At 46.6% G+C, this 26,493-nt stretch overlaps 1 protein-coding gene across 7 annotated transcripts in view; it reads left to right on the plus strand.

Moving 5' to 3' along the window:
* Positions 1-26,158, plus strand: part of FAT3 (FAT atypical cadherin 3) — a 553,941-nt gene extending 527,783 nt beyond the window's left edge. For 2 of the 7 annotated variants that reach the window (XM_087721078.1, XM_087721080.1), the window contains 6 exons: positions 2,161-2,314; positions 5,083-5,735; positions 8,760-8,873; positions 14,146-14,205; positions 22,646-22,681; positions 23,863-26,158. In XM_087721078.1, the coding sequence (XP_087577204.1) occupies positions 2,161-2,314; positions 5,083-5,735; positions 8,760-8,873; positions 14,146-14,205; positions 22,646-22,681; positions 23,863-24,485 (1,640 nt within the window). In that variant the 3' untranslated portion in view covers positions 24,486-26,158. Of the gene's footprint in view, positions 1-2,160; positions 2,315-5,082; positions 5,736-8,759; positions 8,874-14,145; positions 14,206-22,129; positions 22,206-22,645; positions 22,682-23,862 lie in introns of all 7 variants that reach the window. The other 5 variants (XM_087721081.1, XM_087721082.1, XM_087721083.1 and 2 more) reach the window with 4 other exon arrangements.
* The last annotated feature ends 335 nt before the right edge of the window (positions 26,159-26,493 follow it).

The raw sequence follows: 26,493 nt of genomic DNA on the forward strand, positions 1-26,493 counted from the left end.
TGTCACTCCTGTCGGTGGTGGCCTGAGTGGTCTGCCAGCGAATACAGGCTCCTGAGTTGCGTTTTCAGCTGCAACAGCCTCCTGCCACCCTCTGCCAGGGGAAATGGAGTTCTGGAGGGCCGTTCTATCAGGTCATCGATCAACAATGTTGGCTAAAAGAACAGGCCATTGTTAAACTCTTTTCACACTTTACTTGGTGACTACCGAGTGGAGCGACAGGTTAAGAGTGCTTTGGACAAGGCACAAAGCCTGCAATGGCAAACCGATGGTACATGTGCCAGAAATGGCACGCAGAGCCGTCCCCCATTGCTCTTCCAGGTTCTGGTCAGCTGATCTTCATGCACGCGGGATCGCTGGAAACCGGAAAAGCAGCTGGCCAACGCACATGCGCACATCAGAAAATGAAAGGGTAGCTGACCTGCTCGCACATGCGCACTAGGCGGCTGCTCTTCCGGTTCCTAGCACACACACACACATGCACACTCCCGTTTTGGCACTCCGTGCCGAAACGGTTTGCCAACACTACACAAAGCTAACTACGTGCCCAAGAGCCTGTTTCCAGATTTACCTTTTGCAATTAAAATCCATGTGAAAAATGCACCTTTCAGCACACATTTTCAAACCTACTTTTTCCTCAAAAACATGCGCATCACTCGATAGTCCTCAACTTAAGACCGTAATTGAGCCCCCCCCCTCCAAATTCTGTGGCTGTTGTTAGGTGAGTTTTGCCCCATTTTACGATCTTTCTTGCCACAACTGTTAAGCGAATGACTGCAGTTGTTAAGTAAGTAACACGGTTGTGAGGTGAATTTGGTTTCCCCGTTGCTTGTCGGAAAATCATGCCGAAAGTTGCAGGAATTGGGTATGGCCGGCCTAGAGAAGAGAAGGACTAGGGGTGACATGGTAGCAGTCTTCCAATATCTGAGGGGTTGCCACAAAGAAGAGGGAGTCCAGCTATTCCCCAAAGCACCAGAAGGCAGGACAAGAAACAATGGATGGAAACTAATCAAGGAGAGAAGCAACCTAGACCTAAGGAGAAACTTCCTAACAGCGAGGAATAGAATGAATATCACATTAAGTGTTAATACCACTTTATAAGGCCTTGGTAAGGCCACACTTGGAATACTGCATTCAGTTTTGGTCTCCATGATGTAAAAAAGATGTGGAGACTCTAGAAAGAGTGCAGAGAAGAGCAACAAAAAGGATTAGGGGATTGGATGCTAAAACATATGAAGAACGGCTGCAGGAACTGGGTATGTCTAGTTTAATGAAAAGAAGGACTAGGGCAGACATGATAGCACTGTTCCAATATCTCAGGGGTTGCCACAAAGAAGAGGGAGTCAAACTATTCTCCAAAATACCTGAAGGCAGGACAAGAAGCAATGGGTGGAAACTAATGAAGGAGAGAAGCAATTTAGAACTGAGGAGAAATTTCCTGACAGAGAACATTTAATCAGTGGAACAACTTGCCTCCAGAAGTTGTGAATGCTCCAACATTGGAAGTTTTTAAGAGGATGTTGGATAACCATTTGTCTGAAGTGGTGTAGGGTTTCCTGCCTAGGCAGGGGGTTGGACTAGAAGACCTCCAAGGTCCCTTCCAACTCTGATATTCTATTCTATTCAATGGAACAACTTGCCCCAGAAGCTATGAGGGCTCCCTGTAGGCTTTTAAGAAGAGAGTGGACAGCCTCAAATTTTATAGGGTCTCCTGCTTGAGTGGGGGGGGGGGTTGGGCTAGAAGACCTCCAAGGTCCCTTCCAGCTCTATCCTAATTGATTGATTGATGCCTCTTCACACTGTGTAGTATTTAGAGAAGTAACTTAGCTAACCTGAAGGTCTTTATTCATAAATATTGCAACGTATCAAAACTCCTCTGCTATTATAACTTTGATTTTCTTCTTCATTAAAATAAAATAGCCTTCGGGCTTTTCGATGAATGCGCGTTGCACAATCGGTGCGTGACTTCGTTCCTGATGCAAGGTTCCTAATTGAGGACTATCTCTAAAGTGACCACCAGAGGGGGATAAAACACCACTTTTATTCCTGTTAACTTCCTCAGAGCAACATGCCTTATTTGGGGAATTATACAGTTTTATTAATCTCCGAAATTTTATACTTAACCCCTTCCCGTTTCTGCTTCTCTCCTTCCCCCTGACTTAGGTTACCAGTGCAGTTGCCTTTCTCAGTTCACGGGGCGAAACTGTGAATCGGAGATCACCGCCTGCTTTCCAAATCCTTGCCACCACGGAGGATCCTGTGATCCCATAGGCAGTGCCTTCATTTGCACCTGCAAAAGTGGATTAACTGGAGTGACGTAAGTACAGCACTCACTAGGGCCCCTCAAAGGTTTCGGGGGGCTTAGCATCACTATTCTGCAGCATAATGTCGGGAGAAAAATAACTTTGGAGAGCTAATTCCATTGATGATACAAAGCTATGATCCTTGCGTGGTTATAGACTAATAATCAGTGCTACAAAAGTTAAATTGGTTATTTTTTTTCAAAGCATTGATGAGAAACATCTGAGGGGTGCGGTGGCCTAGAGGTGGAGTTGTCGCCTCATAATCAGGAGGCTGTGAGTTCAATCCTAGGTAGAAGCAGATATTTCTCTCTCTAAAGGAAGAGCGAAAGGGAAGTGGGCTTTTGCAGGAAACAATTCGTTTGTTCTGTCGTTAGATTCATTTCAGGAGTGTGAAGATCTGCCCGTGAATCTCAGAGACTCTTTGCCCAGTCTTTCCATGCACACCACTTCATTTGGGAAATATTTACATGGCAGCTTTCCAACTATATTGCCAAAAGTATTCGCCCACCTGCCTTTACTCGCATTTGAACTTACTGTAAGGGACATCCCATTCCTAATCCATAGGGTTCAATATGATGCCAGTCCACCCTTTGCAGCTATAAGGTTTCAGGTTTCGTTTTATTTATATGCCGCCCTATTCCCAGAGGGACTCAGGGCGGCTCACAAACCCAAGAGGGGAAGGGAAACACAAGAACTACGAATACAAGCATTTAAAATAACCAACAGACACACAATCGAGAGGGGAGGGGAACTCATCAACCCCAGGCCTGCCGACACAGCCAGGTTTTAACAGCTTTTCGGAAGGCCTGGAGAGAGGTGAGGCTGTCCACAAGGTTCAGGAGTGTGTTGATGGGGATTTTTGACCATTCTTCCAAAAGCGCATTTGTGAGTTTACACACTGATGTTGAACGAGAAGGCCTGGCTCTCAGTCTCCGCTTTAATTCATCCCAAAGATGGTCTATCGGGTTGAGGACAGGACTCTGTGCAGGCCAGCCGAGTTCATTCACACCAGACTCTGTCATCCATGTCTTTATGGACCTTGCTTTGTGCACTGATGCACAGCCATGTTGGAAGAGGAAGGGGCCAGCTCCAAACTGTTCCCACAAAGTTGGGAGCATGGAATGGTCCAAAATGTCTTGGTATGCTGAAGCATTCAGAGTTCCTTTCACTGGAACCAAGGGGCCAAGCCCAGCTCCTGGAAAACAACCCCACACCATAATCCCCCCCCCCTCCACCAAACTTTACACTTGGCACAATGCAGTCAGACACGTACCATTCTCCTGGCAACCACAAACCCAGACTCGTCCATCAGATTGCCAGATGGAGAAGCGCGATTCGTCACTCCCGAGAACGCATCTCCACTGCTCTAGAATCCAGTGGCGGCGTGCTTTACACCACTGCATCTGGCGCTTTGCATTGCCCTTGGTGATGTACGGCTTGGCTGCAGCTGCTCGGCCATGGAAACCCATTCCATGAAGCTCTCTGCGCACTGTTCTGCAGCTAATCGGAAGGGCGCGTGACGTTTGGAGGTCTGTAGCGATTGGCTCTGCAGAAAGTTGCCGACCTCTTCGCACTATGCGCCTCAGCATCCGCTGACCCCGCTCCGTCAGTTTACGTGGCCTACCACTTCGTGGCTGAGTTGCTGTCGTTCCCAAACACTTCCACGTTCTTATAATACAGCTGACAGTGGACTGTGGAATATTTAGGAGCGAGGAAATGTCACGACTGGGTTTGTTGCACAGGTGGCATCCTATCACAGTTCCACGCTGGGATTCACTGAGCTCTTGAGAGCGACCCATGCTCTCCCAAATGTTTGTAAACACAGTCTGCATGCCTAGGTACTTGATTTTATACACCTGTGGCCATGGAAGCGATTGGAACACCTGATTCTGATTACTTGGATGGGTGAGCGAATACTTTTGGCAATATAGTGTAGAGGTCTGTAGTCACAAATATTCCTTTGAAAGACTGTTTGCCAGGCCTTGCTGAATGTGAACGAGAAGAATCCACATTCGTTTCATAAAAGGGGGCTTGTCGGGATTAGGTCTCGTGCTTTTGGGGGAAACCTAGGTCAGAACAGAGCTTAACCTTTTAGAGGGAAAGCAATGTATAAAATAATACAATACAATAGCAGAGTTGGAAGGGACCTTGGAGGTCTTCTAGTCCAACCCCCTGCCTAGGCAGGAAACCCTATACCCTTTCAGACAAATGGCTATCCAACATCTTCTTAAAGACTTCCAGTGTTGGGGCATTCACAACTTCTGGAGGCAAGCTGTTCCACTGATTAATTGTTCTAACTATCAGGAAATTTCTCCTCAGTTCTAAGTTGCTTCTCTTCTTGATTAGATTCCACCCATTGCTTCTTTTCCTGCCCTCAAGTGCCTTGGAGAATTGATTGACTCCCTCTTCTTTGTGGCAACCCCTGAGATATTTGAACACTGCTATTATGTCTCCCCTTGTCCTTCTTTCTATTAAACTAGACATACCCAGTTCCTGCAATCCTTCTTCATGTGTTTTAGTCTCCAGTCCCCTAATCCTCTTTGTTGTTCTTCTCTGCACTCTTTTCTAGAGTCTCCACATCTTTTCTACATCGTGGAGACCAAAACTGAATGCCATATTCCAAGTGTGGCCTTACCAAGGCATTATAAAGTGGTGTTAACACTTCACGTGATCTTGATTCTATCTAAATCTAAGATTTAACTGAATGAAATGTATGGAAAGTAAAGGCAAAGTCGTGCAAACTGCTGGAATCTCTCGCCCACTTTGATTCTATTTCTTGCAGATGCGATGAAGACATCAACGAATGCGAAAGAGAGGAGTGTGAGAACGGGGGCTCTTGCGTCAACGTATTCGGTTCCTTTCTGTGTAACTGCACCCCCGGGTTCGTGGGCCAGCATTGCGGACTAAGACCCGTGGTGGTTCCTAATATCCAAGCTGGCCATTCTTACGTGGGCAAAGAGGAATTGATAGGCATCGCCGTTGTCCTTTTCATCATCTTTCTGTTGGTCATCCTCTTCATTGTCTTCCGCAAGAAAGTTTTCCGCAAGAATTATTCTCGCAACAACATTACTTTGGTCCAAGACCCAGCCACGGCTGCTCTGCTCCACAAAAGCAACGGCATCCAGTTCAAGAACATGAGGACCAGCGGCGACAGCCGCAACATCTATCAAGAGGTTGGACCTCCTCAAGTCCCCGTGAGGCCGATGGCCTACACACCTTGCTTCCAGAGCGAGTCAAGGAACAATTTGGACAAGATAGTTGACGGGCATGGGGTGGAACATCAAGAGATGACAACCTTCCATCCGGAATCCCCCCGGATCCTGACAGCAAGGAGGGGTGTGGTAGTCTGCAGTGTGGCCCCCAACTTACCCGCTGTATCTCCCTGCCGTTCTGATTGTGACTCCATCAGGAAGACCTGGGAAAACGGCAATGAAAGTAAGTCACGTCCCGCCAACTTTCTAGGTTGGTTTTTTTTTTAATTTGCATTTCTTTCCTCATTGTCATTTTGGCCTTATAAAGGTAAAGGTTCCCCTTGCACATATGTACTAGTTGTTGCCGGCTCCAGGGGGCGGTACTCATCGCCGTTTCAAAGCTGAAGAGCCAGCGCTGTCCAAAGATGTCTCTGTGGTCATGTGACTGGCATGGCTCAATGCCGAAGGAACATAAAAAGCTGTTCCCTTCCCACCAAAGGTGGTCCCTATTTTTCTACTTGCATTTTTAAGAGCCGAGATGGCACAGTGATTAGGGTGCAGTACTGCAGGCCACTTCAGCTGACTGTTATCTGCAGTTCAGCGGTTCTAATCTCACCGGCTCAAGGTTGACTCAGCCTTCCATCCTTCCGAGGTGGGTGAAATGAGGACCCAGACTATGGGGGCCATATGCTGACTCTATAAACCGCTTAGAGAGGGCTGAAAGCCCTATGAAGCGGTATATAAGTCTAACTGCTATTGCTATTTTTACGTGTTTTCGAACTGCTAGGTTGGCAGAAGCTGGGACACGTAACGGGAGCTCACTCCGTTACGCGGCACTTGGGCTTCGAACCTCCGAACTGCAGACCTAGCTGATCAACAAGCTCAGCGTCTTAGCCACTGAGCCACCGTGTCCTTCTTTGGCCTTATAACAACCTTTTTTTAATGACTGGTATAAGGGTTCTAACTGGCCTGCTTATAAGTACAAGTGACCATAGATTAGAACAGGGGTGTTAAACTCAAGGCCCGTGGGCCAAATCTGGCTCATAGGGTGCTTAGATCTGGGGCTCCCAGGCCCGCCCTGGAAACAGCAAAAAATTGGCCTGCGGTGCCTCTGCCAGCAAAAATGGAGCCATGTTACCCGCCCAAGCTCCATTTTTCCTGGCAGAGGGCTGCAGGATGTCAAGCTGGCCACGCCCCCTCCCCAACCCTGATGCAGCCCTCAAGGAAATCGCGTTCGACACCCCTGGATTAGAAGATCCGAGGCTCAGCTCTTAGCCTCTCCAGGTAAGCTTGGCAATATTCCTGCTTAAAATCCAACAGCCAAAACTTTCTCTAAATATATAGGCATGATATCACATGGCATGCAATGGCACATATCCAAAGTTAACTTCTTTGGTACACAAACCGTATCGACTTCTGCCGTAAAGGTAGTCATTTAATCAGTGAACTATCGACCGCAGATTAACAGAATAATGATAAGACAGCCCTGAGATACAGCCACGCAAGCGTATGCACAAAGTTATTAGTTCAGTAATTATACTGTATCCAATTATGCAGTCCTCAATCGTGATAAAATTAGCAATTGGGAATATTTTATTTTCATCCCAAATAGCACGTCTTGCCTTATCATGAAAGCAATGTAAATAGATAGGCATCAGATAGGCACAGACACACATTTGGAAACATCTTTCGATGATTCATAAGTCGGATTTCTCCAACTGGCATTCGGGGACCTGAAGGGATATGCCATATTGGAAAAGCTGCCTTTAAGGAATTGGATAAAACAGACAAGATAAATTGTCTTTTGTAGGAAGCTGGCAGAATTTTTTTTTTCAATTTGCCAGAGGTCCTGAGACCAAGGGGCAGTGGCTCAAGGGCTAAGACACTGAGCTTGTCGATCAGAAAGGTCGGTGGTTCGAATCCCTAGCGCCGCGTAACGGAGTGAGCTCCCGTTACTTGTCCCAGCTTCTGCCAACCTAGCAGTTCGAAAGCATGTAAAAATGCAAGTAGAAAAATAGGAACCACCTTTGGTGGGAAGGTAACAGCGTTCCGTGCGCCTTCGGCATTTAGTCATGCCGGCCACATGACCACGGAGACGTCTTCGGACAGCGCTGGCTCTTCGGCTTTGAAACGGAGATGAGCACCGCCCCCTAGAGTCGGGAACGACTGGCACATATATGCGAGGGGAACCTTTACCGTTTCACTGAGAGTAAAATTTAACACTTACAAGATGTCTTAGAAGTCGCTGCTCAGAAGTGAAAAGAAAGGGAAAGAATGGCAGTTCTAGATTTACCACCACGCATGGAGCCCAAAATTTCTGTTGCTAAATGAGACGTAGGTTAAGTGAGTTTTGCCCCATTTTACAACCTTTCTTGCCACGCTAGTTAAGTGAATTACCGCAGTTGTTCAGTTAGCAACACGGTTGTTAAGTGAACCTGGCTTCCTCATTGGCTACGCCCATGATGGCAAACCTGGGTCACGAGGACCCATGTCGCCTGGCACAAGTGGCGTCGCCCATTCCTCTTCCGAATTTCTGGCGCGCATGCATGTGTGATGATCAATTGGCCTTCGTGTGTGCCGCGGTGCCAGAAACTGGAAGAGCTGGTCTTCTGTTTTCCAGCATTAGCATGCAGGCCGACCAGCTGATTGGCATGCACCAGGTGTGGGTTTCAGGCGGTACACCCCGGTAGGCGCGTACCAGAGCCTGCCCGGAGCACTGGATACCATTCCGGTACGGTGCTCTGGAGGGCCCGCCCAAGCTCCTTACCTGTCCTTTAAAGCCTTCAGCGTTTTCGTGCATGTGTATGGCACGTACAGCGCCTGCACAACGCTCCGCCGAGCAGCTGGAACATCGCGGAGGCGTCAATGGCAGGTATGACGCATACACGTGCTGCGCGCATCCATGTGGGTGACGCTGGGCCCGTTCCAACTGTACAGGATGGAACAGAATCCAGAACCCACCACTGGCGTGTGTGACGGTAACCAGAAGACCAGCTGGCCAATGCACCGGAAACCGGAAGTTCATTTTCCGGCGTGCGCATGCCCCCTAGGCAGCTCCTCTTCCTGATTGGGGCCCTGATGAGCACACGAGTACGAAGCACTTGATGTCGAAAAGATTCGCCATCACTGGGCTACGCAATTAGTCCTAAGTCCCCAGTAATGTGATGACCGATTTCTGAAGAAAGAAGTCTCATTAATTGTCATGCGCTCTAAAACCCAGGCTGGTATATCCACACAACCCGTTCTCTCTTCTTTTCCGCGTGTCTAGGCAAAGAACTTGACGATATGGAAGAAGTAACCTGTTTGTCAGGAAGCAATAAAGGCAGCAATTCAGAAGTTCAGTCCCTCAGCTCCTACCAGTCGGATTCCGGTGATGATAATGGTAAGAATGTAAATAGTTTTTATCCTCCCATCCAGGGGTGGGCTTCAAAAATTTTAGCAAGGGGTTCTCTGACTGGTTGCTGCGTGAGCATGGCCATGGTGAGGGTGGCCTAGTCGGCCTCCGGCACCATGGCGTGGGGGAGGCGTTTTTGCCCTCCCCCGGACTCCGGAAACTTTGCTTGAGCCTCCGGGAGGGCAAAAACGGCCTCCCCAAGCTCCAGAGGCCCTCTGAAGGCTGGAAAAGGGCTTGTTCCTAGGCTTCCCGAACTTCCGGTAGGCCCATTTTTCGCCCACATGCGCCCTGCACTTATCTGTATCCAAAACGGGCCATGTGGGGACTCCGGGGAGGGGAGGGGAGGGATGGGCGGGGCGAGCCAGGAGTGGCATTTGGGGGTTCTCCAAACTGCACAGAATCTTAGCTAGAGGTTCTCCCGAATCCCTACAAACCCCCATCAGCCTCTCTCCTGCGTCCCATCTGCTTGAAATAATTTTGATATTATCACCGAAGAGGTCGCGGGTACTAGGATTCGAGCAAATCTTTTCTCTCCTGGGTGACGTGTTCAACAGCATGGTGTGATTACTACATAATATTGGTGCTACGCAATTAATTTCTACAGGTAGTCAGAACACGGCAGTCAACTCTTAACTGTTACGGGTAGTCCTCCACATACGACACAACAGAGCCCAAAATTTCCGTAGCTAAGCGAGACATTTGTGAAGTGAGTTCTGCCCCATTTTGCGACCTTTCTTTCTTGCCCCTCGCTGTTAAGTGAATCACTGCAGCTGTTAAGTCAGCAACCTGGTGGTTAAGCAAATCGGGCTTCCCTCATTTGACTTGGCTTGTGAGACGGTCGCAAAAGGGGAATCACGTGACCTTGGTGGGCACCGCAGCGGTCATAAGTATGAACTCGTTTGCCCAGAGTCTGAATTTTGATCCCGTGATGGTGGAGTTGCTGGAACGGTCGTGTGAAAAACGACCATTTTTCAGCGCATTTGTAACTTGGAACAGTCGCTAAAATAATGGTTTTAAGTTGAGGACTACCTGTAATCAGCTTTATGCTAAGCTTAAAGGTCTGCAAAGAATATTCCCACCTACGGGGTAGGAATGCAGTAGCAATAGCAGTTAGACTTATATACCGCTTCATAGAGCTTTCAGCCCTCTCTAAGCGGTTTACAGAGTCAGCATATTGCCCCCAACAACAATCCGGGTCCTCATTTTACCCACCTCAGAAGGATGGAAGGCTGAGTCAACCCTGAGCCGGTGAGATTTGAACCGCCGAGCTGCAGAACTAGCAGTCAGCTGAAGTGGCTGCAGTACTGCACCCTAACCACTGCGCCACCTTGGCTCTTGACATTTGACATTTGCATTTGACATTGTAGATAAAATTTCTAGGAAAAGAATATAAACTCTGTAACAAGGCCTGCGTTGATGTTTCTATTCTCCAAAGCCACACAAGATCATTGAACGAAGAATAACTCATCCCGTTGCTATGATACAGACAACGATGGGGTAGATATTTACTCTTCCAAACACAGCTTAATATAGTATTGGCAAAATAATGTTTTCCAATTAAGGGGAAACCTCCACAGAGGGATTTGTGAATAGGACAGAAGATGCCTAACAGAATAATCATTTCTGGAGGCAAGTACAATGGCTCAGGTATAAACCCATCTACCCTTACCTAAAACAATTGAAAAATCATCACATTAAACTCAGTTAAGCAAGTTTTAGATTAGATTAGATTAGATTAGATTAGATTAGATTAGATTAGATTAGATTAGATTAGATTAGATTAGATTAGATTAGAAGGTTTATTTATATGCCGCCCTTTTCCCTGGGGGGACTCAGGGCGGCTCACAATCCAAAGGAAAGGGGGAAAACAGACTTTTACATATAAGACAATACATGATTAAAACACAACATTCATACCATTCGGGCGGGTTACAATCTTTAGCCCCAGGCCTGACGGGATAGCCAGATTCTGAGGGCTGTGCGGAAGGTCTGGAGGGTGGTGAGGGTACGAATCTCCACGGGGAGATCGTTCCATTGGGTCGGAGCTACCACCGAGAAGGCTCTCCTCCGCGTGGTTGCCAGTCGGCATTGGCCAGCGGATGGAACTCGGAGGAGGCCTAATCGATGAGATCTAATAGGTCGTGTGGAGGTAGCTAACTCTTGAGTCACTTTGAGTTACTTTACTCCAAGATTGCTGAACTATCATGAGTGTTGCAAAAGCTTCAGCCAAATACCACGTGAGATTTCTTACAGGAGATTTAGAAATGATTAAACTTTAGATGTTGGCATGCGTAGTATGGCTCAGTGGCTGTCATGGCTCAGTGTCTAAGACGCTGAGCTTGTTGATCAGAAAGGTTGGCAGTTTAGTAGTTCGAATCCCTAGCACCGCATAACGGAGGGAGCTCCCGTTACTTGTCCCAGCTTCTGCCAACCTAGCAGTTCGAAAGCATGTAAAAATGCAAGTAGAAAAATAGGGACCACCTTTGGTGGGAAGGTAACAGCGTCCCATGTTCCTTCGGCATTTAATCATGCCAGCCACATGACCACGGAGACGTCTTCGGACAGCTCTGGCTCTTTGGCTTTGAAACGGAGATGAGCACTGCCCCCTAGAGTCGGGAACAACTAGTACATACTTGTCCCAACTTCTGCCAACCTAGCAGTTCGAAAGCATGTAAAAGTGCAAGTAGAAAAATAGGACCACCTTTGGTAGGAATGTAACAGCATTCCATCTTGTTTTTTGCTTCTGCGCATGCACAGGAGCATTTTTACTACTGCGCATGCACACATTGCATTCATGAAGCATGCACGCACCCAAAGGGCATCACTGAGTGAACCGGCAGTAGCAGAAGCCGGAACCCACCCCTGGTTTGGATGTATACATGTACATGGCAAGAGAAACAAATCTTGCGAATTTACTACACGGATGAAAGCTGCTACAGAATCTGCTAGTCCTGCTAAAAATATCCTGAAACGTCTTCCCAGAGGGGAGCAACAAAAACAGACTGTGAAGTGGATGTGTGGGGTCTCTAACAATGCTTTGAGCTTTAAGCACATAACGCTTATAAGCAGCATCCTGACTGACAGGAAGCGAGCTTCTTATAATCTTCTCCGCTGTCCTCACCACTCTCTGTAGGGGCTTTCTATCTGAGGCACTTCAGCCACCAAACCAAACAGGGGTGCAATTTGTTAAAACGTTCTCAACTGTGCCTTTGTAAAAAGTGGCCAGGACAGAAGGAAAAAGATGTACTCTCCTCATCCGACGTAGGGAATGCAGACTCTGGTTTCTCCCCCTTCTTGCCCACTTCCCATATTATAAAAAAGCTTTATTCCAATAATTGTTGCTTTTGAGTTAAAGATTCAAGCCACACTTGATAATGAAATCTGTTGGGTAATCCTGGAATAAATACTCATCCAAATAAATATTTCCCAGCTAGATAAACCAAATGATCTACAAGGAAGTCAGTGGTGGGATTCAAATTTTTTTTACTACCAGTTCTGTAGGCGTGGCTTTGTGGGCGTGATGTGGCTTTGTGGGCATGGCAGGGGAAGGACGCTGCAAAATCCCCATTCCCGCCCCACCCCACTAGTCTGCTTTCCAGCTCTGGGTTCCTCTTCAGGGCAACAAAAGAAGATCAGCTGAGCGGCAGTGGAGCGGGGCCAGCCTATTTGCCGTTTCTCCGAACTACTCAAAATTTCCGCTACTGGTTCTCCAGAACCTGTCAGAACTAGCTGAATACTACCTCTTATTATAATAAGTCTTATATTAACATTAAGTCTCCTGACTGTACTGTGATTGTTGCTAATGTGAAGGTCTCTCTTTTGACACAGCTGATAAACCCAACATTGATGTCTTAAAGGGATGTAAAAAAAATAATTAAGGAATAAGTAGCCTTTAAACGGAAGCTATTTAATGAACAATGTTTAATCTACCGTTCTACCTGTCTTTAAATGTTTCCCAAGCAGAATTTGTAATTCCCCACCAAGGCTTTGTGTTCATTTAGAAGCAAGTAATCCTATTTGAGGGGGTGGGAGAGGGGATTTAGCCAAAGACTTTTAAAACCCCACCTGGAATCATTCTGGCTTCCTGGAAGATAAGAGGCACTTCAAAGGCAGCATTTAATCTCAAGGGGTTTTTTAAGCAATTACCATTTAGAGATGAATTTTCAGGTAGATTCATTGAATTGTGGCGTCCTTTGCTCTCTCTGAACTCGGTTGTTTTCGTGCAGACATATCATTGTTCAACTAGGGGACGTCTTCAGATTCATTGAATCTTCTAGGTTGAACTTATGAACTAGTGGTACCTTGCTCAATAGTAGTAACTGTGAGAGGGATCTTGGAGTCCTAGTGGGCAGCCATTTAAATAGGAGCCAGCCATGTGCAGCAGCTGCCAAAAAAGCCAACACAGTTCTATGCTGCATCCACAAAGGGATAGAATCAAGATCACGTGAAGGGTTGATACCACTTTATAAGGCCTTGGTAAGGCCACACTTGGAATACAGCATTCAGTTTTGGTCGCCACAATGTAGAAAAGATGTGGAGACTCTAGAAAGAGTGCAGAGAAGAACAACAAGGATGATTAGGGGACTGGAGGCTAAAACATATAAAGAACAATTGCTGGAATTGGATATGTCTAGTTTAATGAAAAGAAGGACTAGGGGTGACATTATAGCAATGTTCCGATATCTCAGGGGTTGCCACAAAGAAGAGGGAGTCAAGCTATTCTCCAAAGCACCTGAGGGCAGGACAAGAAGCAATGGGTGGAAACTAATCAAGGAGAGAAGCAACCTAGAACTAAGGAGAAATTTCCTGACAGTGAGAACAAATTAATCAGTGGAACAACTTGCCTGCAGAAGTTGTAAATGCTCCAACACTGGAAGTTTTTAAGATGTTGGATAAGCATTTGTCTGAAGTGGTGTAGGGTTTCCTGCCTAAGCAGGGGGTTGGGCTAGAAGACCTCCAAGGCCCCTTCCAACTCTATTCTATTCTATCTCATTACATTTTTCAGTGTTTTTTCCCCCATTTGCTGCCCTGTTGTGGGGGGTGGGGAAGACCGCATACAAGGGTGTGTGTGTGTGAAGTTACCAGATGTGGAAATGTTCTCAAATCATTGCATAATTCATTTGTAACCGTCTACCCTTCCGTAGTTGGTCTCACGGCTAATCTGAGATTGTGTCGTCCTTGATAACCTCTGTGTGAAACAATACATAAATACTAACTGGAGACTGTCCTTCCTTTATTTCTGCTTTCCTCCTCCCGCAAGCTTCCATTGTGACTGTCATACAGCTTGTCAACAATGTAGTTGACACAATAGAAAATGAAGGTATTTAATATTTTAAATATATATGCTGTATATATGTATGTATGTTTGTGTGTATATATATATATATGACCTTTCCCTCCTGCACTGTTGTCTATTGTTTGTCAATTGTTTGTCTGGTTTTGTTCCTCTATACAAAAAGATCACAGCAGAACTTTATTAACTCACTCTGACTAGCCAGGACTCTGCAAACAATTCTTTCCCAAAGAGGGAAGATTTTGGAAGATAGCAACCAAAACAAATTGCCATGCATTTTCTTATTCTGGATTGCAGGATTTAGAGAATTGAAGGTTTTGTCTCTAATCAGCTTTGTCTGGGGAGGGAAGAGAGTTCCCAAACAAGTGATTTCCTTCAAAACTGAACCAAATGCAACTAACTGAACACAAAGGAGCTCCGTCAAAGATAGGGAAACATACGTTTACAGTTATTCTCCGCTTACAGACAGTGGCGGGATCCTACCAGCTAAAAAACTGGTTCAGTGATTGCACAGGCGCAGTTTTAAGAAAACGTAACCTTTTGCATTACTGCTGGGGAATAACACAGCTGAGTTTGAATCAGCTGAGAAGATATAGGTCATTGAAGCGCAGGGACCTGGGGGGGGGGGGCAGCCCATCTGATCGTCGGAGCTACCAGTTCACCCTAACTGGTAGACTCCCCCCCTTACAGCGATATTTAACAACAGTATCAGGACAGAGTTTAACACACTGATCTATCAGTGTTTCTCAATTTTGACTACTTTAGGTATGTCGGGGGTCGGCAAACTTAAACACTCAAAGAGCCATTTGGACCCATTTCCCACAGAAAACACCGGGAGCCACAAAGGTCCTAACCAGAAGCCCCCTGTTCAATTCTGGAGCTGACCGGAAGTTCAGTTCCCCCATCATAGAGTCTCCTCCTAGCGCGACGTACTTTTTCCTCTACCTGTCATAACCAAAAGCCCTATCGATTGTGGAGACAACTGGGAAACCCTCCCCTTGCCATAGAGTCTTGTCCTGGCGCACTGTGCTTCTCTCCCCCCCCCCACTGGAAGCTCCTCTCAAATTGTGGCGCCAACCGGTGATGGAGCCACAGCAGAGGGAGGAAAGAGCCACATGCGGCTCCAGAGCCGCAGTTTGCTGACCCCTAAGTTATGTGGACTTCAACTCCCAGAATTCCCCAGGCTGACCTGACCATAATCAGGAGGCTGTGAGTTCAATCCTAGGTAGAAGCAGATATTTCTCTCTCTAAAGGAAGAGCGAAAGGGAAGTGGGCTTTTGCAGGAAACAATTCGTTTGTTTGGTCGTTAGATTCATTTCAGGAGTGTGAAGATCTGTCTGTGAATCTCAGAGACTCTTTGCCCAGTCTTTCCTTGCACAGCACTGCGTTTGGAAAATATTTACATGGCAGCTTTCCAAGATAGATGAGGTCTGTAGTCATAAATACTCCTTTGAAAGACTGTTTGCCAGGACCAGGACTCTGCCTCGTGCTTTTGGGGGGAGCCTAGGTCAGAACAACAGGCCTTGTGTTTGGCACCCCTGTTGTAGGTTCTATTAACAGAATCTGGAAAGCGTGTTCAACCCCTTCAGTGCCCATTTTTTAAGGACAACAAGGTCAATGCAAAGCTGGCCCAAATCTCACACAATTTCTCCTTTCTCAAAAATTGAGGATCGTTTCCTCTTTCTCCTTTCCTTTCTCAAGGCCAAAGCTTACATTCCTTTCTAAATGAGGGCCGGGGGATTTTGAGTCTCGAATGCTCTTTGTTGTATTCTTTGTCTTGTCTCCTTTGTGGTTCCTCGCTCATTCCCAAAGCTGTGTCTTCATTTCAACTCTAAATCTTTCTTTTCTTGAGCTTTTTCCCTTGAACAAAATTAGAATGGTTTGCAAACTAACTTCAGTCTGCCAGAACAGTCTTTTCTTCCAACCGGTGATGGGCTCTTTGCTTCTACCCTAGACCCATTCCTGATCTAACTTAACCTCTGGTTACTGTTTACCCATTTCCCTTCCTCATTCAATCTCACTTCTTGGGATTTTAGGCTTATTCCCTCCTAATTCCTTTCATTTGGCTTTGTTAACCATACCTAATCCCCTTTGATTATTAAATGATGACATACTGAGATATTGGTGCCCACCGTTACATCACAAGATAAGATGAGCTCAGCATGGCTGAGGAATTCTGGGAGTTGAAGTTCACAGGTCTTAAGGTTGCCAAGGCTGGAGACCCTGTTATAGACAATCGAGGGCATAGTAGACTCCATGTCAAATTCATTCATTCTCTACGGAGCCAAACCGATAGGTAGAACTCAATTCTACTCAATGTTAATTTTATTGCTATATAAAATGCAGTGAATTTATGGTTCTGATTACTGTGAGGTGTATAGGCCCGCACGGACGCACTTAGGTGAATTGAAAAATAGCTAGGAGTCACCTCCAAAATAAAAGCAACGCAGCTGTATTGCGTGCATGGTGTACGCTTATTTACATTTGATTTCTAATTTCCTATCGACCTCATGCGAACCAGTATCAGGTATGGGAAATCAGGAGTCCAGGCAGTTCAAATGAACATGTAGGTTTATTGAAAGCTAAAGCTCTCTACAAAAATCTGAACTACTAACAGTCAAAGCAAATTGGCAGCAGATAAGAGTCAATGGAATTCAAGGTGGGCAGGACCAGGGGTGAAATTCACTTTCTTCGCTACCAGTGCGCAAATGTGAGTGAACGCACCACCTCCGCACACGCACAGGACCTTCCATGCATGCGCAGAGTGTCAGAACCAGAATGTGATGACATCCGGGCAGATGGGCGGAGCCTCCCACCGCCGCTGCGACCGGTTCGCCCAAACCAGATAAAACCGGCTGAATTGCACCACTGGCCAGGACTTAGATGTCTTGTGGGCACAAGAGGACTCAGGATTGATGACGTGTTTGACCCCCTTCTCCATTGGACTTTGCTTGGTCATCTCCTACAGTTGTATACGGACAGCCAAAGGACTGGATATGCCCCCCCCCCAGCCGTAAAATACCCACGTTTGCTCTTTATCATTGGTAATGATCAAACGGAGGATTGATAGCCAGATAGGTTTCGGGGATGCTTTGATTTCAGTTCGTGCATTGAGCAAGGGTTGCCTTGATGGTGTAAAATGATCCTTTCCAACCCTATGATTTTATAGATCCCACTTTGCCTATTCTTTCTGCATCTTTGCTTCCTAATTGCAGAACAGAACTTTATTACAATGAGTGGTCAGGGCAAGAAGGTGAAAGGAGAGAGAAATCAGCAAAATAGTGACATAAGTATAAATGAATGGATCAACAGGTGTTCTGACCCCCTCCTCCGTCCAGTAACGAATGCCAAGACAATTTGCTTTGCCGCCAATATTTGTATTTGTATTTTATTGGTCTTGTATGCCGCCCACTCCCAAAGGACTCCGGGCGACTTACAATAAACAAGGGAAGGGGGTAAATAGACAAATAGACAAAAACAACAATTTAAAATACACAACATTCATAGTTACCGTGGGGCTGGTTATTTCAACAGCCCCCCCAGTCTGCCGGAGCAGCCAGATCTTAGTGGCTTTGCGGAAGGCCGGGAAAGTAGTAAGGGTCCGGATCTCCACGGGGAGCTCGTTCCAGAGGGCTGGAGCTGCAACAGAGAAGGCCCTCCCCCGGGGAGTCGCCAGCCGACATTGGCTGGCAGATGGGATCCGGAGGAGGCCTAGTCTGTGCGATCTGATCGGTCTATGGGAGGTAATTGGCAGGAGGCGGTCTCTCAAGTACCCAGGTCCGATGCCATGTACGGCTTTATAAGTAACGACTAGCACCTTGAAACGAGTCCGGAGACTGATGGGTAGCCAGTGCAGCTCGCGGAGGATAGGTGTAACGTGGGTGTACCAATAGAATTGATTCGGCGGCTGGGCGGCCAAGTTGCTACCTACTCGGCCGAACCAGTCTGAACCGATAGGAACCCACCTCTGCCAACAATAGCAATAGCAGTTAGACTTATATACCGCTTCATAGGGCTTTCAGCCCTCTCTAAGCGGTTTACAGAGTCAGCATATCGCCCCCACAGTCTGGGTCCTCATTTTACCCACCTCAGAAGGATGGAAGGCTGAGTCAACCCTGAGCCGGTGAGATTTGAACCGCTGAACTGCTAAACTAGCAGTCAGCTAAAGTGGCCTGCAGTAGTGCACTCTACCCACTGCGCCACCTCGCAGGACAGAACACTTTAGTGGCATTGACGTGAAAAGCTTTACAGTCCTTGGAAGTAACCAAAGAGCTGAATATATTCCATTCAGAAATGATCTTACTGGTGGGATTGTTGCTTCAATCCAGGAAGGGAAAGTGAGTTGTTGTATCTTGCAGAGCCGGCAAGTTAAGAGGTTAGTGGAGTTCTGCTGTGTTGTGTTAAAAAAATAATAATAACCCTGCCTTGCCCAACCTGGCATCTTTCAGATGGTGTGAGCCTCTAAAACTCTCCAAAGTCCGCGTTGGCATGGCCTCAAACTAAAAATAATAATAATAATAATAATTACCCTTCCTACACATCTAGAGAATACCAGGTTGGAAAGAACCACACTGCAACGAGTGACACGCAATAGCTCCTTGCACCTGGTCAAGAGAACGTTTTGAGTATGTGCTTTTGTTTCGTTTTTGTATAGTCAGGGCCGGTTCAGACACAGTGCTACCTGAGCTGCAACCCCTTGGTAGGAGAGAAAGTCTCTTCCTTCTGCTCGCCTAGTTTATCTATCTCCATAAAACATACAGTGTGTTCAGGAAATGCTTGGGAAAATCACCTTTATCCAACCCAACCCTGCAGAGTTGCTTCCACTCTCCTTCCTCTTCCCCCCCAAAATAAAGTCCTGCTATGACCTTGCAAGTTTTCAACACTTACCGCACTATTTGCAACTCTTCCACAATAGCGGCCCACCCGTGCCATGTGGAACTTGCTACATTCTTCTTACACGATTTCAAGCATGGCCATAGAGCAGTGGTTCCCAAACTTGGCAACTTTAAGACTTGTGGACTTCAACTCCCAGAATTCTCCAGCCAGCAGAGCTGGCTGGAGAATTCTGGGAGTTGAAGTCCACAAGTCTTAAAGTTGCCAAGTTTGGGAACCACTGCCATAGAGAATAAGACGACAAGCTGGTCACCCGGAAAGCTGACAGACCATGTTCGAGACCCAAGCGCTGCATGACGGGGTGAGCTCCCGTTCCTGGCTCCAGCTCCTGCCCACCTAGCAGAGTCGAAAACGATTCGACGGGGGAAACCTTAACCTTTACATTAGAGAATAGTGTCAAAATTCTACTCCTGGGAGAAATCTGGAAGGAGCCCTTTTCTGGTACCAGTTTCGACATGAACCAAGTTCTGCTTTTTTGAATGAAGCATGTGCTGACAGCGGCCCTGTTTAAAAAAAACCAAGACAAAACCCCAACAACAACAACTTTGTGTGTCGACTTTTGTGTTGAATCCAAAGTTAATTTTGCTCGTCTGTTAATTAAAGCCATTACAAAATGTGTCATAAAAATAATGAGGCCTCCCAAACTCCACCTGTTCAGATTGCACCGAGATCTTGTGTTTCGCTAATCTGTTGCACAGCCATCACACGATTTGCCTTTTTGAGAGAAGGGCTTACCGTATTTTTCGGAGTATGACGCACTTTTCCTCCTCAAAGAAGGTAAATATTTGGGTGCGCCTTATACACCAAATGTAGTCCCGCCCACCTGCCAGTCCCCATCTTTTGACCTCTGGCTCCCAGCAATTTGCCTCCTTACAGCAAACACCCTGTTTCAGCTTCAGCACAGCTTGAGTAGCACAAGAAGCTGACTGTCAGTTGGATCGGCCTCCTGACCATCAGCTGTTTCAGGCTGCAGGCATTGCCATTAGCTATTTCCGCCCATTCCAATTTCCGCTGCCACGAACAGGTGGAAAAAGGGGTACGCAGAGGCCAAAAACAAGGCGTGCGGAAGCTAAAAACAGGGCGTGCAGAGGCAGCAATATGCTAAGGCAATCCCTGCAGCCTGAAACAGCTGATGATCAGGAGGCCAAACCATCCGACAATCAGCTGCTTGTGCTAATCTGGCTGTACTGAAATTGAAATTAAAACACGCTGTTTGCTGCAAAGAGGCAAATTGCTGGGAGGCAGATTTTTTTCCCTTGTGCTAATCAGGGGAAACTGAAACTGAAACAGGCTGTTTGCTGATTGTTGCAAGGAGGCAAATTGCCGGGAGGCAGAGACAGAGGCAGATATTTTTTCTTCTTGTGCTAATCAGGCTAAACTGAAACTGAAACAGGCTGTTTGCTGATTGTTGCAAGGAGGCAAATTGCCGGGAGGCAAAGACAGAGGCAGATTTTTTTCTTGTGCTAATCAGGCTAAACTGAAACTGAAAACAGGCTGTTTGCTGCAAGGAGGCACATTGCTGGGAGGCAGAGGTAGATTTTTTTTCTTGTTTTCCTCCCCAAAAGCTAGGTGCATCTTATACTTTGGAGCATCTTATACTCTGAAAAATACGGTATATCCTTTCTCAACATTAACCTGGTGTGTTTGTAACATGTTTCTAGGGTTTATATGTAAAAGCAGGCAACGTCAGAATAACCAGGACCCTATTAGATACATCACTTTCCTCACTTGAATTTTCAGTGTCTGTTATTCACCTGTCACTTCTTCTGTTCCTTTAATGACAGCTTAATAGCTGGGTAGTAGAATACACTTAACATTCCTGCAGCACGGGATATTAAATGTTTGCAGAGTAGGTTGTAGGTCAGATAAATCCATACAGTATTGAAAAGGTTTTGCCATTTCTTATTGTGCCTTGGAATAGGTCAGTGTTGGCGAACCTTTTCAACACCAAGTGCCAAAACGGAGCGTGGGTGTGTGCCAAAAACCGGAAGAGCAGCCACCCAGTGTGCATGCGCACGTTGGGAACATGATCTTCCGGTTTCTGGCATGCGCACTGGCCAGCTGGTCTTTGCACACACATGCACACCAGAAACAGGAAGACTAGGTGGCGCGTGCTGGAAACCAGAAGATCGTTTTCCCGGGAGGCGCGTGTGTGCGGACCAGGCGGCTGCTCTTCCGGTTTCTGGCACACACACCCATGTGAAGACCATCTGGTCGGCAGACCGGAACCCAGAAGAGCAAAGAGTGACGGCTCACATGCCCAGAGAAATGGCTCTGCATGCCACTTCTGGCACACGTGCCATAGATTCCCCATCATAGGAATAGGTCAACTTTGAAAGCTTGGAGACCACGTATTCCTATTGGCAAGGGAACACACAACTTGTGGCCTCCAAGGCCCCCGTTTCTGAAGCCCCTTCTGTGGTTGACCAACCAAATTGTCCATTTTTTTGACCTTAAAAGGCATCTGAAAATCGGTGTGTCAGTCCCAAATCGTTGCAACAGAAGATCCTGCATCCATCCACCCAGAGCGGGTTGTCCATTAATTTTGCATCAGTACCCCCGCGGTAACCCTTGGCCTCCTGAAGAACCCACTTCCAATTCTCAAATATTTTCCTAGCTTTGATCTTCTCCGTACCAAGTGAGAAGATTAAGGAGATGACTTGAAATCAGCACCCGCATCTTTTAACGACCCCATAATGATGTTGCGGGGTGGAGTCTGGGCAACTGAATGGAGCTAGCAGAGTGTTTGAATGGCCCGATGCCCTTCCTGTCCCCAGAACGGAGTTTTGTTCAGCAGATATATTCTCACTGTGCCCAGAGAGAGAAATACCTGCCCCTACCTAGGATCGAACTCACATCCTCCTGATTGTGAGACAAGAGCTGCACCAAGGAGATGACTTGAAATGGGGGAACTTAAAGTCAAAGCTTTCTTTGCCCTATCATCCATCCAGCCCCTTAGCCAGTTTCCCATTTTCCCAGGTGGAAAGATAGAGACGGGTTCTGTGCTCTGTGGTTCTGGTGGCCCAATTGACTGCCTTTTTTATTCTGTTCTGTTCAGGTTGTTATACCGTGCCCCTCACCGTGGTATCTGAGCGTACTTGGGCCCAGATTTGTTTGAACCGGCCCTGAACATGGTAGATTCCTAATTTTGTTTTCCTGTTTCACAGTGAGCAAGAAAGAAATACATCACAGTCTTTTTTTTTTAAAACAAAAAAAAAGAGAGAGAGAAAAGTGCATTGACTTTTTGTCTTAAATCCAGTGTCAGTTTTTGCATGTCTGCTTCAGATATAAATTAAAAGTCATCCATTTCTATCCATCGGTGTAAAACGCTGCTTCCATCTGTGCCTCCGTAGGTTTGATTAAGCGAAAAGCCGAATAACGTTTTTTAACCTTTCATTGAAGCATGGCTTTAAAAAGTACTTTCTAATCATATTTTACATCAGACGCATTAAAGAAGCACATATAGCATGGTGTTAAAGGCGTGTTGCGATGCTCTGTTTTTAACCTCCCTGGTTGCAGATTTGAGAATTTCCAGTGTTTGTTCTTTCTTTCTTCTTCACTTTATATTTAACAGTTTCTGGTATGGATGAAGGACAGAACTGCAACAGAGGTGAATTTGCATCTGCTTGCCGTCAACGGTGCCTTGATGGGAGCTTCCAAATGCTACTAATACACTTTCATTGACCTCAGTGACTTGGGCTATTACGTTTTTATCTAGTTTGTGCATGTTACAGCATGTTACGAGATACGTTTTGCTCCTGCAGTAAACCACGGGAATGGTTTTCCTTTGATTTTCAGGGTTTCGCTAGTCCTTTTTTTAAAAAAAAATTATTATTTTACTTTACTGCCTGTTACTTCGTGTGCCTGTGTAATTTTTTTTCCCCCTTTTCCCAAGAACCTGGAAACGAACGCAACTCCGAGAGCATGTCGGCTTTTCTAATGTCTCTTGTTTTATCCACTTTTCTACCTAAATCAGCTGCATTTCCATGAGAAGTTTTAGACGTTCAGAAAGTTTGATTTCTCACTTCCTTTGCTTTGATTTAAAAAAAAAAAATTCCTTACTTTAGAGATGGCGGCGTTGTGTCGCTTACTGCTGCGACGGGAGGTCGCTTCTCCTCCCTTGGGCCAAAGCATGCTTGGCTGATGTTTCACAGAAACCCCCCTCCCCCACCAAAAAAAATTAAGATGCATGCTGATTATTTGCTTAAGCAACTTCATTGCATAAGGCAGGGGTGTCAAACTCGCGGCCTGCGGGCCAGATCTGGCCCACAAAGTGCTTATATCTGGCCCATGGGACTATCCTGGAAACTGGAAACGATTGGTCCATGGTGCCTCTGCCAGCAAAAACAGAGCTCGGGAGGGCCGCGGGAGGGCCCAGAGCTCTCCGCCAGCGAAAACGTGCTCCCAAGCTCTGTTTTCGGCTGTGACGGCCTCCTGGAACACTCTGCCAGGGAAATTGGAGCTCGGGAGGGCCGCGTGCGGCCCTCCCGAGCTCCAATTTCCCTGGCGGAGTGTTCCAGGAGGCCGTCACAGCCGAAAACAGAGCTTGGGAAGACGTTTTCGCTGGCAGAGAGCTCTGGCCACCACAGGCCCCCCCGACACAAGTGATGTCAAGCTAGTCATGCCCCGCCCCCCAGGTCAAACACAACGCTGATGCGACCCTTGATGAAATCGAGTTTGACACCCCTGGCATTAGGTCTCCTATGCATGTGGGACTTGTTGCATTTCCCTTAAAGACGACTCAGTGTTCTCTTTTCTTTTTCCTAACGTGGCGTTTGCTTCCCTCTACAGCTTATCACTGGGACACTTCTGACTGGATGCCGAGCGCGCGTTTATCTGACATTGAGGAGGTGCCCCACTACGAGGCGGCCGATGGCAGCACAGCTCATCACGGCAGCACCAGGGAGCTGGAGACGGATTACTACCTTGGTGGTTACGATATTGATAGTGACTACCCTCCACCGCATGAGGAGGAGTTTTTAAACCAAGACCAATTGCCCCCTCCCCTCCCAGAGGATTACCCAGACCACTACGAAGCCCTCCCGCCTTCCCAGCCAATCTCCATGGCCAGCACACTGAGCCCAGATTGCCAGAGGCGGCCGCAGTTTCACCCGAGCCAATACCTCCCTCCTCACCAGTTCCCCCACGAGATGGACAACGGTGGGTCTCAGACTGGGAACGAATTTAGTACTTTTGGCGTTGGCCCGGGACCAAATACAGGCAACAGTATGGCCAAGAAACCCTTGGTTTTACACAATTCTCTGGACGCATCCTCGTCCGATGTTTCAATGGGGTGTGGTTTTGATGATTCTGAGATTGCCATGAGTGACTATGAAAGCATCGAGGACTTCTCTCTGGATCACCATCAGATTCACATTCCTTTTGTGGAGATCCATCAGCAGACTCAAGTGTGAAGGAGCTCTTTTCATTGGACTTTGTTGCTGTCATTTGGGTCCCGTTCATAGCCTAACTCAACAACTCTTCTCTTTTTGCGTCATAAGTGTTCTACATCGGGGTCGGGGTTGAGATCCAACCATTTTCAGCCTGCCAAGGAGATGGATGTGGTGCATGCACATAACAGGGTGAAAACTGCAGGTTGTCTCGGAAAACCCAAGGTCATCCATTCATTAGTCTTTGGAGTTAGCATTACCCGCTTGTTGCCAAAAGAAAGATGACCTGGCGGAAAAATGGTTTGATGGCAGACTGAGCCTTCCCCTTCGCAGCCTTGCGTTCTAAACCATTTTAAACCCTGGACCAGTTAAATCAATAAAGGAAAGGATAGCTGGTAATTTCCCTCCCTAAAACCTTTTTAAATCAGTTCGTTCAGAGTTCATTAAATGTCATATTTCTACATTGCCTCTTATGTTGGCTGATTGCGTTGAAGGCACTCACTCATCAACACAGCATTAAGCCAATCTTCCTCAGCTTGATACTTTTCCCGAGAGTATTAAGCATCTCTTCCCATAATTGCTAATTGGCATGCTTCTCGGTCATTCAGTCTACGGATAATGGGAGTTGTAGTCCAAGACACCAAGAGGACGTCCAATCAGGAGTGGTTCCAACTCGTGCTTATTGCTCTAACACTAAAAGAAACAGGGAATTAAGCGTTAATTTGGCCATCATGATGAGTCAAGTGGTGGGTATTAACATGGCCCCCTTAATCCAACAATGTATGCCACTGAGCCATCAGCGCTGGCTCTTGTATAAGCAGCGGAGTGTCAACCTGGAATTTAACACCTGGCTGACCTTGATTCAGGGCTAATGCTGCAGCCTTGAGTGGGTCAGGAGTAGAAAAATGGAATGGCCCTGATGGATGCGTTGGTTGCTTATTTATTTATTTATTCGTTGGGTTCCCTGTCCTCTTCTGATCCTCGATTCTTAGGACACATCAACGGCAATGTGGTTTTTTTTTCATTCATCTTTAAATGCCATTTACCCTATAGTTCAGTGGTGAAATTCACATTTTTTTTACTACCAGTTCTGTAGGCGTGGCAGGGGAAGGATACTGCAAAATCCCCTTTCCCTCCCCACTCCTTGGGGAAGGATATTGCAAAATCAACATTTCCTCCCCATTTCTGGGGGAAGGATATTGCAAAATCCCCATTTCCTCCCCACTCCTGGGGGAAAGATAATGCAAAATCCCCATTTCCTCCCCACTCCTGGGGGAAGGATACTGCAAAATCTCCATTCCAACTCCACCCCGGAGCCAGGCAGAGGTGATATTTGCCGGTTGTGTGAACTACTCAAAATTTTCGCTACTGGTTCTCCAGAACCTGTCAGAACCTGCTGAATTTCACCGCTGCTATAGTCGGTAATGACTAGCTGAATAATATCCACAGGTACACCTTTACCTTTTACTTTTAAATACCCTTAAAATACATGTTTAAAGAGAGTGCCATTGTAGCTGTTGACTCCATCGCCACCAGGTATTTTAGAAGCGGTTGGGGGGGGAAGAAACCCCAGCCATATGATCTTTTTCCCATGTTTTGAACACGGTTGCCACATTCCTTGTCTTCCTGGAATTCAGTCTTTCTATCTTGCATGGAAGAAAATGCCAGGAGAAGCCAGCTTACCAGCAACTGAAATGGGGGAAAAAAATGAATGATTACTGGTGAAAGGGAATTATGGTTTAGGGATGTCCCCGCAGGTCTTTTGTCTGCGGGGGTGGGAGGGGGGGTCAGACAAAGTCAAGGTGGAGGCTGCAACCATGTAACTTAAGGCTCATTCATTTTTCGTGTGTTTGTGTGTGTTGCACATAACGACACATGAAAGGTGTAGCTTTGATCACCTCACAACAGGTTGCCTTCTTGACTTTCGCATACTACACATCCCCTTTGCAACACACCCGTTTCTCAACCGTATCTTGTTTGTTGAATGAGTGCTTCCATCCCAACAGATAGATTTCCTAAAGATTCTCTACCC

The sequence above is a fragment of the Thamnophis sirtalis genome, unplaced genomic scaffold, assembly GCF_051295495.1.
Source record: "Thamnophis sirtalis isolate CommonGarterSnake01/CBP01778 unplaced genomic scaffold, rThaSir2_p1.2 scaffold_8, whole genome shotgun sequence".
NCBI classification, from domain to species: Eukaryota; Metazoa; Chordata; class Lepidosauria; order Squamata; family Natricidae; genus Thamnophis; species Thamnophis sirtalis.